The sequence below is a fragment of the Dermacentor variabilis genome, chromosome 4, assembly GCF_050947875.1.
Source record: "Dermacentor variabilis isolate Ectoservices chromosome 4, ASM5094787v1, whole genome shotgun sequence".
Classification (NCBI taxonomy): Eukaryota; Metazoa; Arthropoda; class Arachnida; order Ixodida; family Ixodidae; genus Dermacentor; species Dermacentor variabilis.
This window is the reverse complement of record NC_134571.1, coordinates 184,127,739-184,139,759: the sequence shown is the minus strand read 5'-3', so window position 1 is coordinate 184,139,759 and position 12,021 is coordinate 184,127,739. Positions and strand designations below refer to the sequence as shown.

At 46.3% G+C, this 12,021-nt stretch overlaps 1 protein-coding gene and 2 non-coding genes across 3 annotated transcripts; all 3 read left to right on the top strand.

The window, feature by feature from the left end:
* Positions 1 to 4,395: 4,395 nt before the first annotated feature.
* LOC142578458 (uncharacterized) lies at positions 4,396 to 11,603 on the top strand. Its single transcript, XM_075687840.1, has 2 exons — positions 4,396 to 5,436; positions 11,108 to 11,603. Exons 1-2 carry the CDS (start codon positions 4,400 to 4,402, stop codon positions 11,601 to 11,603), a joined length of 1,533 nt encoding a protein of 510 aa, XP_075543955.1. The 5' UTR covers positions 4,396 to 4,399.
* TRNAD-GUC (transfer RNA aspartic acid (anticodon GUC)) lies at positions 9,477 to 9,548 on the top strand. Its single transcript has one exon. It is a non-coding gene; the product is annotated as a tRNA-Asp (tRNA).
* TRNAD-GUC (transfer RNA aspartic acid (anticodon GUC)) lies at positions 9,711 to 9,782 on the top strand. Its single transcript has one exon. It is a non-coding gene; the product is annotated as a tRNA-Asp (tRNA).
* Positions 11,604 to 12,021: the final 418 nt, after the last annotated feature.

The window sequence follows — 12,021 nt, the reverse complement described above, 5'->3', positions numbered from 1 at the left end:
CGTCTGCTACGACTGACGTCGACATGTGAGCAGCCACTAGCATGCATACGAAGCAGGCACACGAGGAAACGATCGGCGTAACCGGGACCTCTGGAGCAACGACATGCAGCGAACCACCTACAAAGGCGGCTCAGCTGCGACGTACGCCTTTCAAGCCGAGGCCCAACGTCCAAGTCGAGCGGAGACCCGAGACGGGGCCGCCCCCGTAGCGGCTTCGTTTCGGGTAGTGTAACCTAGATATGGTCACTACGTGTGATACCGCCAGCTTGACTGGCGGAGCCATGTACTACAGAATAGAGGACACCACTTTATGCATAGTGCATGGGTCGCTCAAGGTAAGCGCTATGCGACCCGATTGTTCTTGCTCATAATGGAGGCCGCAATTAACACCGCGATTGGTATTGCCACGCTAAATGTCCGAGGACTAAGCACGAGGCGGCGGCAATATCAATTGAGTCGTATCTTTCTGGAAAACGATCTCGACATAATCGCAGTTCAGGAAACCAAGATAGCGAGTCAGGAGCAAACTGATCGTATGGTGCAACAATTCGTTCCCCGTTACAATGTATGCGTCTGTCATGCGGCCGGCACATCGGGGGGCTGCGCTATTTTTTTTTTTTTGCGCAATAGCCTAAATATAAGTGTAGAAGCACTCACAGTGTGTGAAACGGGACGCCTGGTTGTTGTCGATTTTACCTTGAATGAAGTTTTCTGGCGAGTTATCTGTATTTACGCCCCTAATAGAGAGAGCGAGAGACAGTCTTTTTTTGAACGAGTTGAGGATTATTTAAAGACCGATAAGCTTTTGGTTTTACTTGGCGATTTCAACTGTGTTTGTTTTCCGGAGGATCGCGTGAAAAAACTGCCTCTGAATGATCGTAGTGCACTGCTATTGAACAATCTTGTCAGTGAATACAACCTGGGAGACGTTGGCCATGTGTTGTACGATCACAGTGTTCCGCGTTTTACTCATTTTCAAGGACTTAGCCATGCTCGGCTAGATAGAGCTTATGTGTCACTGGAACTGGTGCCGTTATGCAAAACGTACGAGAACAAGCAAGTCTCTTTTAGTGACCACAGTTTGGTTGCCTTCACAATAGGAACAAAAGAATGAAAAACAAACTTCTCGTGGGATTTGTGGAAATTTAACGATAAGCTACTCAACAATGACTGTTTCGTAAATCACATTAAAGAAAAACTTGGACGATTGATTGAAGCTGAAGAGAAATATGTAGTCACCATGTGGGAAGATTTTAAAAATGAATTGAAGATGAGTGCTATAGAAAGGGCAACTAAACTGAAACAAGAAGAAAAACGGAAAGAAAAAGCCCTGAGGAGTAAACTCTACTTTCTAATTAATGTAGAAAGTACAGAACCTGGCCAAGTCGTGAAGGAAATCAAGAAAGTTAAAAGCCAGTTAGAAATCATCGACACAGAGAAGTACCGTGGTGCCATGATAAGATCCCGTGCAGAAAGATTGTGGCAGGGGGAAACACCGAATAAACGTGCGCTAAGTGACGAGAAAGCTTACGCTCGCCGCAGTGATATAAAACAGATAAGCTACAATGACGAAGCAACGAGTGACCGCAGGACCATTGAACGCGCCTTTGTTGAACACTATGGAGACTTGTTTGGCGAAAGAAAAACTGATCTGGGTGGCTTCATAAGCCACTTCCTACACTTTATGCCACTATTGGAAGAAAACGTTAAACAAGGCCTCGAAGCGTCTATAACTGTGCATGAAGTTGAAGCAGCTATAGAAGAACTAGGCTCAAGAAAGGCACCTGGGCCGGACGGATTAAGCGCAGCTTTCTACAAAACATTTAAAGCAGAAATAGCACTAATTATGAAGAAATTTTTAGTGCAGTCCTACAAAAACAACCGAATACCCGCGTCATACCGAACAACTCCGATGGTCCTGATACCAAAATCTGACGATCCTGTAAAGCGCTTGTCTGTTGCATCGTACCGCCCCATTAGCCTTGCGAACACTGACTATAAAATTTTTATGAAAATACTGGCGAAAAGGTTACAGAGCGTAATAAAACTTTTAGTTGGAACCCACCAAACGTGTGAGATTAAAGGGCGCACAATAACTACCAATGTACACGACGCCAGGAGCATTCTAGAATGCGTCGATGCTTTCGAGGGTAAAGTTGCAATGTTGCAGCTAGACCTGGAGAAGGCATTTGACCGTGTGGCTCATGATATTCTCTTCGAGATTTTAGAATACACGAACATAGGATCAGTGATTATAGATGGCTTAAAAATGGTGTACACAGACTGCAGCACACGGCTGATTATTAACAAAAGTCTCAGGAGAAGTGTCAATGTCTGCTCATCTCTGAAACAAGGGTGCCCAATTTCGTCATTGCTTTTCGCAATATACCTGAAGCCTTTTTGCTTAGCCATTAAAGAGAACGACAAAATAAGAGGTTTCAAATTACAGCAAAGTGAGGTGAAAGTGCTTTCCTACGCAGACGATCTAGCAGTGTTTTGCGATGAGTATGACAGTGTCAGCGAAGTGGTAACTCTGGCGAAAACTTATTGTGAAAAAACAGGTAGTGCCATAAACTGGGATAAGTGCATCGGGTTTTGGCATGGCGAGTGGCAGAGCAAACCACGCAGTTTCGCAAACATACAGTGGGTGACCATGCCTGTGAAATATCTTGGCGTGCCGCTTGAACATTACAAAGACAGTAAGCAGTTCTGGGAACAGGAAACACAGACGGCGAAGGAAAAAGCGCTGGCATGGCAAGGGCGCAATCTCTCAATGTTCACGCGCACCACTGTGTGCAACATTTTCTGGTTGCAAAAATATGGTACATACTACAAGCGCTATTGATGTCGCGAGTGAATGTACAGAAAGTGCATCGAGTGTTCACTGTGTTCGTTTGGAACTCAATTTGGGAACGCTGCAGCAGCTCTAATCTGTTCAGATCAGTTCGCAGCGGTGGTCTTGGACTGTCACACGTATTTGTACGCCAGATAGTATCGCGGTTTATGTTCTTGCGGAACCACAGTGATCCATTTTTGCGCACCATGACACAAGTGCGATTAGGTAATCTGTTACCTGACTTCCTTGTTTCGTGTTCGAATGGTGAATCCCCTCCAGTGAAAGGTTTCCTTCAGGAAGTAGTGTTATCTTTCCGTATGATTAGTGTTCGATTCTCGCTAGAATATTTAAGTTACGTCAAAAGAAAGAAATTGTACCATGATATGACAGACTCATTAATGCTAGTTCCAATGTATATGTTAGCATACTATGGAGGTTCAGGCGATGATGTCCTCAAAAGGGTCAAAAGAATGCCTGTGAAACCATCGGTAAAATCATTCTTCTTCAATCTCCACACAAATACCTTGCCTGTAAAGACTTGGCTGGCCGACAAGGGAATATATGTGCTGTCTACCACCGATTGTATAATGTGTAAAAAACCAGATACCGTCGATCACGTCTTCATTGATTGTTGGGATCCCTTTTTTCATTGGGACATCTTACAACGAACATTAAAGAAAGCATTACCAATAACCCCACGTGGTATCAGATACTTAGACACGGGCAATAACGATATTCCATATGACCTTATTATGCTGCTGAGCCTCCATAGTATATGGTCCACAAGAATGTCGGTATGCCATGCTGATGTGAATGCCCATTCTGTGCGAGAAAACTTTATTGAAAGTGTCGTCTACATGCGTGAAGTGTACAAAGCCCAGAAAGAACCACCCGATTGGTTGCCGCTGTTCGATGAGTTGGCTAAATTCAAGCGATTTTAATTTCAGAGAGTCAGCATAAGCTAAGCTGATTCTCTTTTTCACAATTTATTCGCATGGCATTTCTGTAACGAGGAAATAAAGAAAAAAAAACCTCATTAGTATAGTGGCCAGTATCCCCGCCTGTCACGCGCGAGAACGGGTTTCGATTCCCCGACGGGTAGTGAAGTTTCTCACTTCTTTTTTTTTTTTTTTGGCACATGAAGCTGCGCCCGCGACACTTATCTGGAGTATCTGTCTGTATCTTTCGCGCGCTTGTGAGAAAGATTGTGCGAAAACTTTTGAGCTTTTATTGCTATCGTGTATATAGTGCTTTAACTGACGCCTCCCAAGTCTCCTCGTTAGTATAGTGGCCAGTATCCCCGCCTGTCACGCGGGAGACCGGGGTTCGCTTCCCCGACGGGGAGTGATCTTTTTTACATTTTTTAGGCACATGTAGCTGCGCCCGCGACACTTATCTGGAGTATCTGCCTGTATCTTTCGCGCGCTTGTGAGAAAGATTGTGCGAAAACTTTTGAGCTTTTATTGCTATCGTGTATATAGTGCTTTAACTGACGCCTCCCACGTCTCCTCGTTAGTATAGTGGAGAAAGAAGAAGACTGCGTTCCGAACGGTCGCTTTTCTCATGTTCTCCGCTTCAAAGGTTTTATCGGCCCCTGGCCGAGGTGCTGCTCAGGCTTCAGCCAGCAGCAATGACTACCGTGTTGTGTTACCCCGTCTTCCTACCGGTAAGCTGGTTGTGGACTCCGTTTTCCTGCATGCTGACTTAAGTGGTCGACCGTACAGAGCCCAAGACTTCAGAGACGCCCTTCGGAACGTTATTGACCTGAAGGAAATAAGTTCCATCGGACAATTTCAGATGTCGCACGTGTGGATGGTGACGTGCAAATCAGGGATGACAAAATCAAAGCTAGTCGCACGCGGGGAATTATTCGTAAAAGGTAGACGCTGCGTCGTCATTGATCCTGAGCCCACGGAAGTTCAAATGAAGCTTTTGTGGCTTCCTGAGCGTTTGGAAGATGACTACATTCGAGATACGCTTCAGGCTTACGGGAAAGTCAAGTCTATATCAGCAGAAAGCTGCCGAGTGTCGGAGATGGAACAAATGCGTACGCTAAATCGGGACGTGGTGTTGACTCTTGCCGATGGAGTGAGCGTGGGGGACGTTCCACATCTACTATCTGTTTTTGGAGTGCAGAGTCTCGTATTAATTCCAGGCCGGCCCCCACTTTGTCTGCGCTGTAACAGGGTGGGGCACATTCGTCGAAACTGCAGAACCCCGCGTTGTGAAACCTGCCGACGCTTTGGTCACACATCTGAAGAATGTGTCGTAACATACGCCGATAAGTTACGACACAGAACAAAGCCTCCGGATGAAAGCTTGCAAGAACACATAATGGACATTACGGAGGTTCTTGACGCGACGGGAGACGTTCCCTCTTCCGCGGAGAACCGCTGTGCCAGTAAGGCCCCTCTGCCTGTTAAAGACAGTCACAATGGCATCGCAGAACTGCCCGTGAAAAACCAAAGTAGCGAAGAGAAAGATGACCAACCGAAGCAACAACCCAAAGGAGCACCCGCTACCACGGAGCCAGCTGCTGCCCAGCAAGCGAATGAGGGAGCCGGAGACGACTCACCTGATGCACCCAAGCGTCTCGACACGTGCGCTGAGCCGGCAGAGGACAGACGAAGTAACGCGGATACTTCAGTTCCGAAGCGGCGTGCGACTAACAGATCGGAATCAAGCACAGACAGCGAGACGACCAGTACCACAAGAAAAGCACGTCGCCGCAAAACATCGAAACACTCAGGAAAGTGCCGTCGATCACGGTCCAGAAGGCCAGGTGGGGTTTCGGAGGGAGCCTCACCGTTGCCCTCTAGGACCGATCACATAGATCATTAGGTCCAAATAGTTGGTAGTCACCATGGCCCTGTCCCAGCAACTTCTATTCGCAACCTTGAACGTACGAGGCCTTCGGTCTTTGCAGAAACAGGCGCAGCTTCGCCGGCTTCTGTCTAGGAAGCGCCTCGACTTCGTCGCCGTGCAGGAGACGAAGATTGAGCGTGATGACGAGACAGAAAGGGCTTTGCGACCTTTTCTGTCTGAGTATAATGTTTGCGTTTCACACGCTCTTGGTTTATCCGCGGGCTGTTTCCTGTTTCTGAAAAAGAGCCTACTTTATTCAGCTTTTAGTTATCATGTCGACACTGAAGGTCGATATATATGTTGTGATTTTGTGTTGCAGGGTGTGCCATGGCGCATAGTCAACGTCTATGCATTTAATGACGCTGCAAAACGAACTCTTTTATTTGATACTGTGTCTAGTCTATTGGACTGTGATCGCTGCATTGTTTTAATGGGAGATTTCAATTGTGTATGTGATCCCAACGATCGAAGCGGCATTAACACTCAGCGGGACAGGAGTGGTGAAGTTTTGTCTAACATAATAGAAAATGCAGGGCTCGTTGATATAGGAGTGTCGGGACAGGGAGCTCGCTCTTATACAAGAATTCAAGGTCATTCCTACGCCCGCCTTGATCGGATTTATGTTTCTTCATCGCTCCTCTCTCGAGGACTATCCTGCATTACTATCCCCGTTTCATTCTCTGATCATTGTATGGTTATCGCAAACATTGGTGAAAAATTTGTAACTAATTTCCGACCACAGTGGGCACTCTGGAAGCTTAACTCTGAGCTCCTAAATGATCAGGAATTTATTAATCGCGTGCGCATGGCTCTAGCCAATTCTCTTTCTAGTGACTTGCCATTATTTGCTGCTTGGGAACTCTTTAAACAAGAGGTTCGTGCAGTGGCTATAGAAATTGGATCGGTGAAATCATTCTATAGAAAGAATGTAGAAAAAACGCTTCTTAAGAGCCTATGTAGCCTTTATGAGATTGAATGCGAAATGCCAGGCACTTACATTGTTGACATAGAAAACATTAAATGTGAGTTACAAAAGTATGACGCGCTACGTTACAGAGGTGCGTGAATTCTATCTCGAAACAGGCGTGCTCTGCAATCTGAGCAACCAACACGTCAAGCTTTACTTGACGAGCGACGTCACGGTATTTCCAAAGTAATTCCGGAAATATACTCCGAAGGTAGTCTTGTAACAAATACTAATGACAATTTCTCAGTTCGAAACTTTCTACACTATGTTGTTTAGTGCCCCTCCGGACGATCACGATGCAAAAGTTTTAGAGAGTTTTGTATCTCTTGTTAAACCATTACAGGATGATGACTGTGCAGTCATCAGTGGTAGCCTTACGATTCAAGAAATTGAGCTAGCTATTGATCAGCTGCCTTTGTCGAAAACACCCGGCCCCGATGGACTTTCATGTGAATTTTACAAAGCTTTCAAATGAATTATCAGCCCCATATTATTGGATATTTTTATTTCAAGTTTAGAGATTGACGCCCTTCCGCAGTCTTTTTGCAAAACCCACACTGTTTTAATTCCCAAAAGTTCAGATAAAGAGAAACTGCGTTCCGTTGAAGGCTATCGACCAATCACATTGTCAAACGTGGATTACAAAATTTTTGCGAAAGTTCTATCTAATAGATTGCAATTTGCGATGTCAATTCTAATTGGTTCCCATCAGACATGTGGAATCAGGGGCCGATCAATTCAAACCAACATACATATCGCCCGTACCCTTCTTCAATACTGTTATGGTTCCACTGAGCAGCTTGCAATGCTCCAGGTAGACCTTGCTAAAGCTTTTGATCGTGTCAGTCACTCCTATTTATTTTCCCTTCTGGAGCATGTCAATGTTGGCTCCATTGTGCTTAAAGGCGTTAGGCTTTGCTACACCTGTTGTACTACTCGTTTAGTTATTAATGGCCAACTCTCCGAACCCATTTCTATTTGCTCATCAGTAAAACAAGGCTGCCCGATGTCCCCACTACTATTCGCCCTTTACCTGGAACCGCTATGCTTAAGCGTTATTCAGTCGAGTAACATCCATGGCTTCAATATACTGGGTAATGAAGTTAAAGTCTTAGCTTATGCAGACGATCTAGCGTTCTTCTGCACGGATAAGTCCAGTGTTGAAAAAGTAGTATCGAAAATAGAAGAATTTGGCAGCGTATCAGGAGCGCGAATGAACTCCTCAAAAAGTTTAGGCTTATGGTTTGGCTCATGGTGCTATACACCAGAACAGTTTCCAGGCGTTAAGTGGACTGATGTCCCGCCAAAGTATCTTGGCGTGCCGCTAGACACATATAAATTAAGCGCACACTATTGGAAAGAACGGGTTTCGGTACTTCAAAGTTACGCCCAGACATTCCTTCCACAACGACTTTCTATTTTTGGGAAAGCCGAAGCCTGCAATAAGTTTTTGGCAACAAAAATTTTCTATGTATTGCAAGTTATCCATTGTGCTAGGCTATACATCCAACGCTTTCACCGTATCTTTGCAACCTTCGTATGGTCTTCAACTTTTGAGCCCATGAGACGCGATAATATCTTTAGGCCTGTTAGTGAAGGTGGGCTGGGCTTAGTACATCTTTATGTGCGGCAAATAGTGTCTCGTTTCTTCTATTTTCGCGATACTTCCCATCCTGTAATTCGTTCATACATGCAAATCACACTTGTTAATGTGTTACCTGATTTAGTTGTTTCTTCACGTTTTTCTTCGCGCTTATGCTTGTGGGGGTTCATGCAAGAAGTTTACTTGGCGGTTCGTTTCCTGACAGTTCGGTTTTCCCCTGAATACTTGTATTCTGTGTCGCGCAAAACGTTGTACAAAGACTTACTATCCATGCTATTTCCGCCTCCACTTTACCGATCAATATACATTAAATTGCCAGGCCACGATGTGCTAAAGCGAGTTCGCAAAATGTATTTATCCCCTTGCTGCAAAACATTCTTTTATAAAGTTCATAGTGAAACCATACCGGTTAAAACATGGCTACAAAAAAAGGGTATCTTTGTCTCTTCTGTTAACTGTCGCCTTTGTGATGTACCAGAGACAATTTAACATTGTTTTATTAGCTGCACCGACGCCATCCTATTTTGGGATGTCCTCCAACGGACTTTAAAGAAAGACTTTAAGATTAACGCTCATACTGTGCGATACCTGCTACCAACCTGTGATAATAGTGCGCCTTTCGATATGTTTTTCGTAATGGGAATGCACAGTTTGTGGAAAACGCGAATGATGGACCGCAACGCCGAAACGGTTATACCTACAAGGGCAAATTTCATCCAAATGACATTACACCTAAAGCAGGTTTATGATGGACTCGGTGTACAACCGGACTGGTACCCTATTTTGTTGAGGTGCTTATCCTTGCCACCCTTCTAAAGTGACACGAACGTTTCTACTCACAGTATGAACGCTACCTTTTCTGTGTGTGACTTTCATTGTGCCCTCCATTCTCTGACTATGCAGAACTGGTGAACGTCTGGTTGAATGGTTGAATGCAACTATAATAAATACCATGAAAGAAAGAAAAAAAAATCCTCGTTAGTATAGTGGCCAGTATCCCCGCCTGTCACGCGGGAGACCGGGGTTCCATTCCCCGACGGGGAGTGATCTTTTTTACTTTTTTTTAGGCACATGTAGCTGCGCCCGCGACACTTATCTGGAGTATCTGTCTGTATCTTTCGCGCGCTTGTGAGAGAGATTGTGCGAAAATTTTTAGCTTTTATTGCTATCGTGTATATAGTGCTTTAACTGACACCTCCCATGTCTCCTCGTTAGTATAGTGGCGAGTATCCCCGCCTGTCACGCGGGAGACCGGGGTTCGATTCCCCGACGGGGAGTGATCTTTTTTACTTTTTTTTAGGCACATGCAGCTGCGCCCGAGACACTTATCTGGAGTATCTGTCTGTATCTTTCGCGTTCTTGTGAGAAAGGTTGTGCGAAAACTTTTGTGCTTTTATTGCAATCGTCTATATAGTGCTTTAACTGATGCCTCCCATGTCTCCTCGTTAGTATAGTGGCCAGTATCCCCGCCTGTCACGCGGGAGACCGGGGTTCGATTCCCCGACGGGGAGTGATCTTTTTTACTTCTTTTTTTTTTAGGCACATGTAGCTGCGCCCGCGACACTTATCTGTCTGTATCTTTCGCGCGCTTGTGAGAAAGATTGTGCGAAAACTTTTGCGCTTTTATTGCCATCGTGTATGTAGTGATTTAACTGACGCCTCCCCATGTCTCCTCGTAAGGAGTGAAGTCAAGCGGAAGAAACTGTACAAGGACCTGTGTGATATTGTTCTTCCTGTGCCTTTATATCGGTCTCTCAACAGAGCAGGCCATGGGCACAATGTTCTAAAGCGCGTTAAGACGATGCTGGTACCGTCAGGCGCTAAGACGTTCTTTTTTAAATTGCACACTGGAACGCGGACTGTCAAACCGTGGCTGGCTGAAAGCGGGTTCCTTGTTCCTTGGGGCACTCATTGTGCAATTTGCAGGCGGCAGGAGACAATTGAACATGTTTTTCTGTATTGTTGGGATGCTTTTTTCCTCTGGGATGTGCTCCAGCGCACAATCAAAAAATATTTCCCCCTAGATGCGTATGGGATTCGCTACTTGCCAATAGAAAGTGATGATGGTACCCCATTTGATATGATCATGCTTATGGCCCTGCATAGTATTTGGAAATGTAGAATGGCGGTAAGGCAAACCGATCTCGATGCAAGAGCGGCTCGCCAGTATTTTAAAGAAAGCATACGGAACATTGTAGAGGAGCAAAAGTTGCTGGAGTGCATCCCAGAGTGGTTGCCACGTGTGGAATTATTATTGGCGATAAGGGAGTTTTAGCACAAACGCAGCCGCGCAAGTTCTGCGGTCGTTTTTTACATATCGTGAGTGTGCCTTTTGATTATTTGTGAATGTGTAATTTTTATCCGGGCCAATGACCGGCAATAAAGAAAAAAAAGTATAGTGGCCAGTATCCCCGCCTGTCACGCGGGAGACCGGGGTTCGATTCCCCGACGGGGAGTGGTCTTTCTCACTTCTTTTTTTTTAGGCACATGTAGCTGCGCCCGCGACACTTATCTGCAGTATCTGTCTGTATCTTTCGCGCGCTTGTGAGAAAGATTGTGCGAAAACTTTTGCCCTTTTATTGCCATCGTGTGTATAGTGCTTTGACTGACCCTTCCCATGTCTCCTCGTTAGTATAGTGAGACGCGTCTTGGCTACCGAAGTGGAAGGACGTGCTATCATGTGCTCCCTTGTAGGGGCGGTCTCAGCGGCCCGTGTGGGCCGTGGTATCAGGTGTACTGAAAAGCCGGCTGAAGACTACCAGGTTGTTCTTCCTCATCTGCCCACAGGTGCTTCTATTTTAAACACCGTTTTTTTGCATGCCGATGTGAAAGCCAGGCCATATCGAGTGGAGCATGTCCGAGATAGCCTTGCACGTCTTTACTTGCTGCCGGAAGTGGTTGCCCTCGGGCCATACCAAATGAGTCACCTGTGGGCAGTGACGTTTAAGGACGAGGAAGGCAAGAGGAAGATATTAGAAGCTGAAGCGTTCAACGTTAAAGACCACCGCTGTATGGTCATCGACCCGCGCGATCGAGGTGTCCGACTGAAGCTATACTGGCTGCTTCATGGCGTACCGGACGAAGACGTGCGAGTGGCTTTGGCGCCGTTTGGAAAAGTGACGGAAATTAGCAGAGACAAGTGGAAGGTCAAGGGCTGCATTGACAAAGGATCAACCACCCGCTCGGTGACGCTGAAATTAAATGTGGGCCTCACTGTGGACGACCTACCACACCAACTGCGTGTTGCTGAGGATATGGCGCTCGTCTTCGTTCCTGGCAGAGCGCCGCTCTGCCTCCGATGCCGTGGCATCGGACACATCCGGCGAGAGTGACGCGTTCCACGATGTGGGGTCTGTCGTCGCTTCGGCCACGATGATTCCCAATGTGTGCGCTCTTATGCCAGCGTTACAGGCCCACTCCAAAGGGACGTAGTATCCGAACACATGATGGACGCCGCAGATGCCGAAGAAGCTAGCAGGGAGGACAACGACGTGGCAAAGACTCCTGCAAAGCCCCTTGAACCCTCCCCAGGAGCTGTGCAGGAAGCGAACCTGGGGGGTGAGCCCTTGGCTGCAGCCCCGGAAACGAAGCCAGAGACTGCAACATGCGACGCAGGCGTGAAGGCAGCAAGCGCGTCATCGTCACTGCCGCAAGAAGTCGGCCAGGAAGCAACGGACGTCGAGATGCTTATGACCGGAAGCATCGCTGCAAAGCGTGCTCACGAAGACACTGGCAATACAGGAATAACTA

Excerpts from the sequence above, each read along its gene's own strand:
- LOC142578458 (XM_075687840.1), top strand. The coding sequence starts at position 4,400 with ATGTTCTCCGCTTCAAAGGTTTTATCGGCCCCTGGCCGAGGTGCTGCT. Across the intron at positions 5,437-11,107 it reads GCACCCAAGCGTCTCGACAC|GCCATATCGAGTGGAGCATG; the intron begins GTGCGCTGAGCC and ends TGTGAAAGCCAG.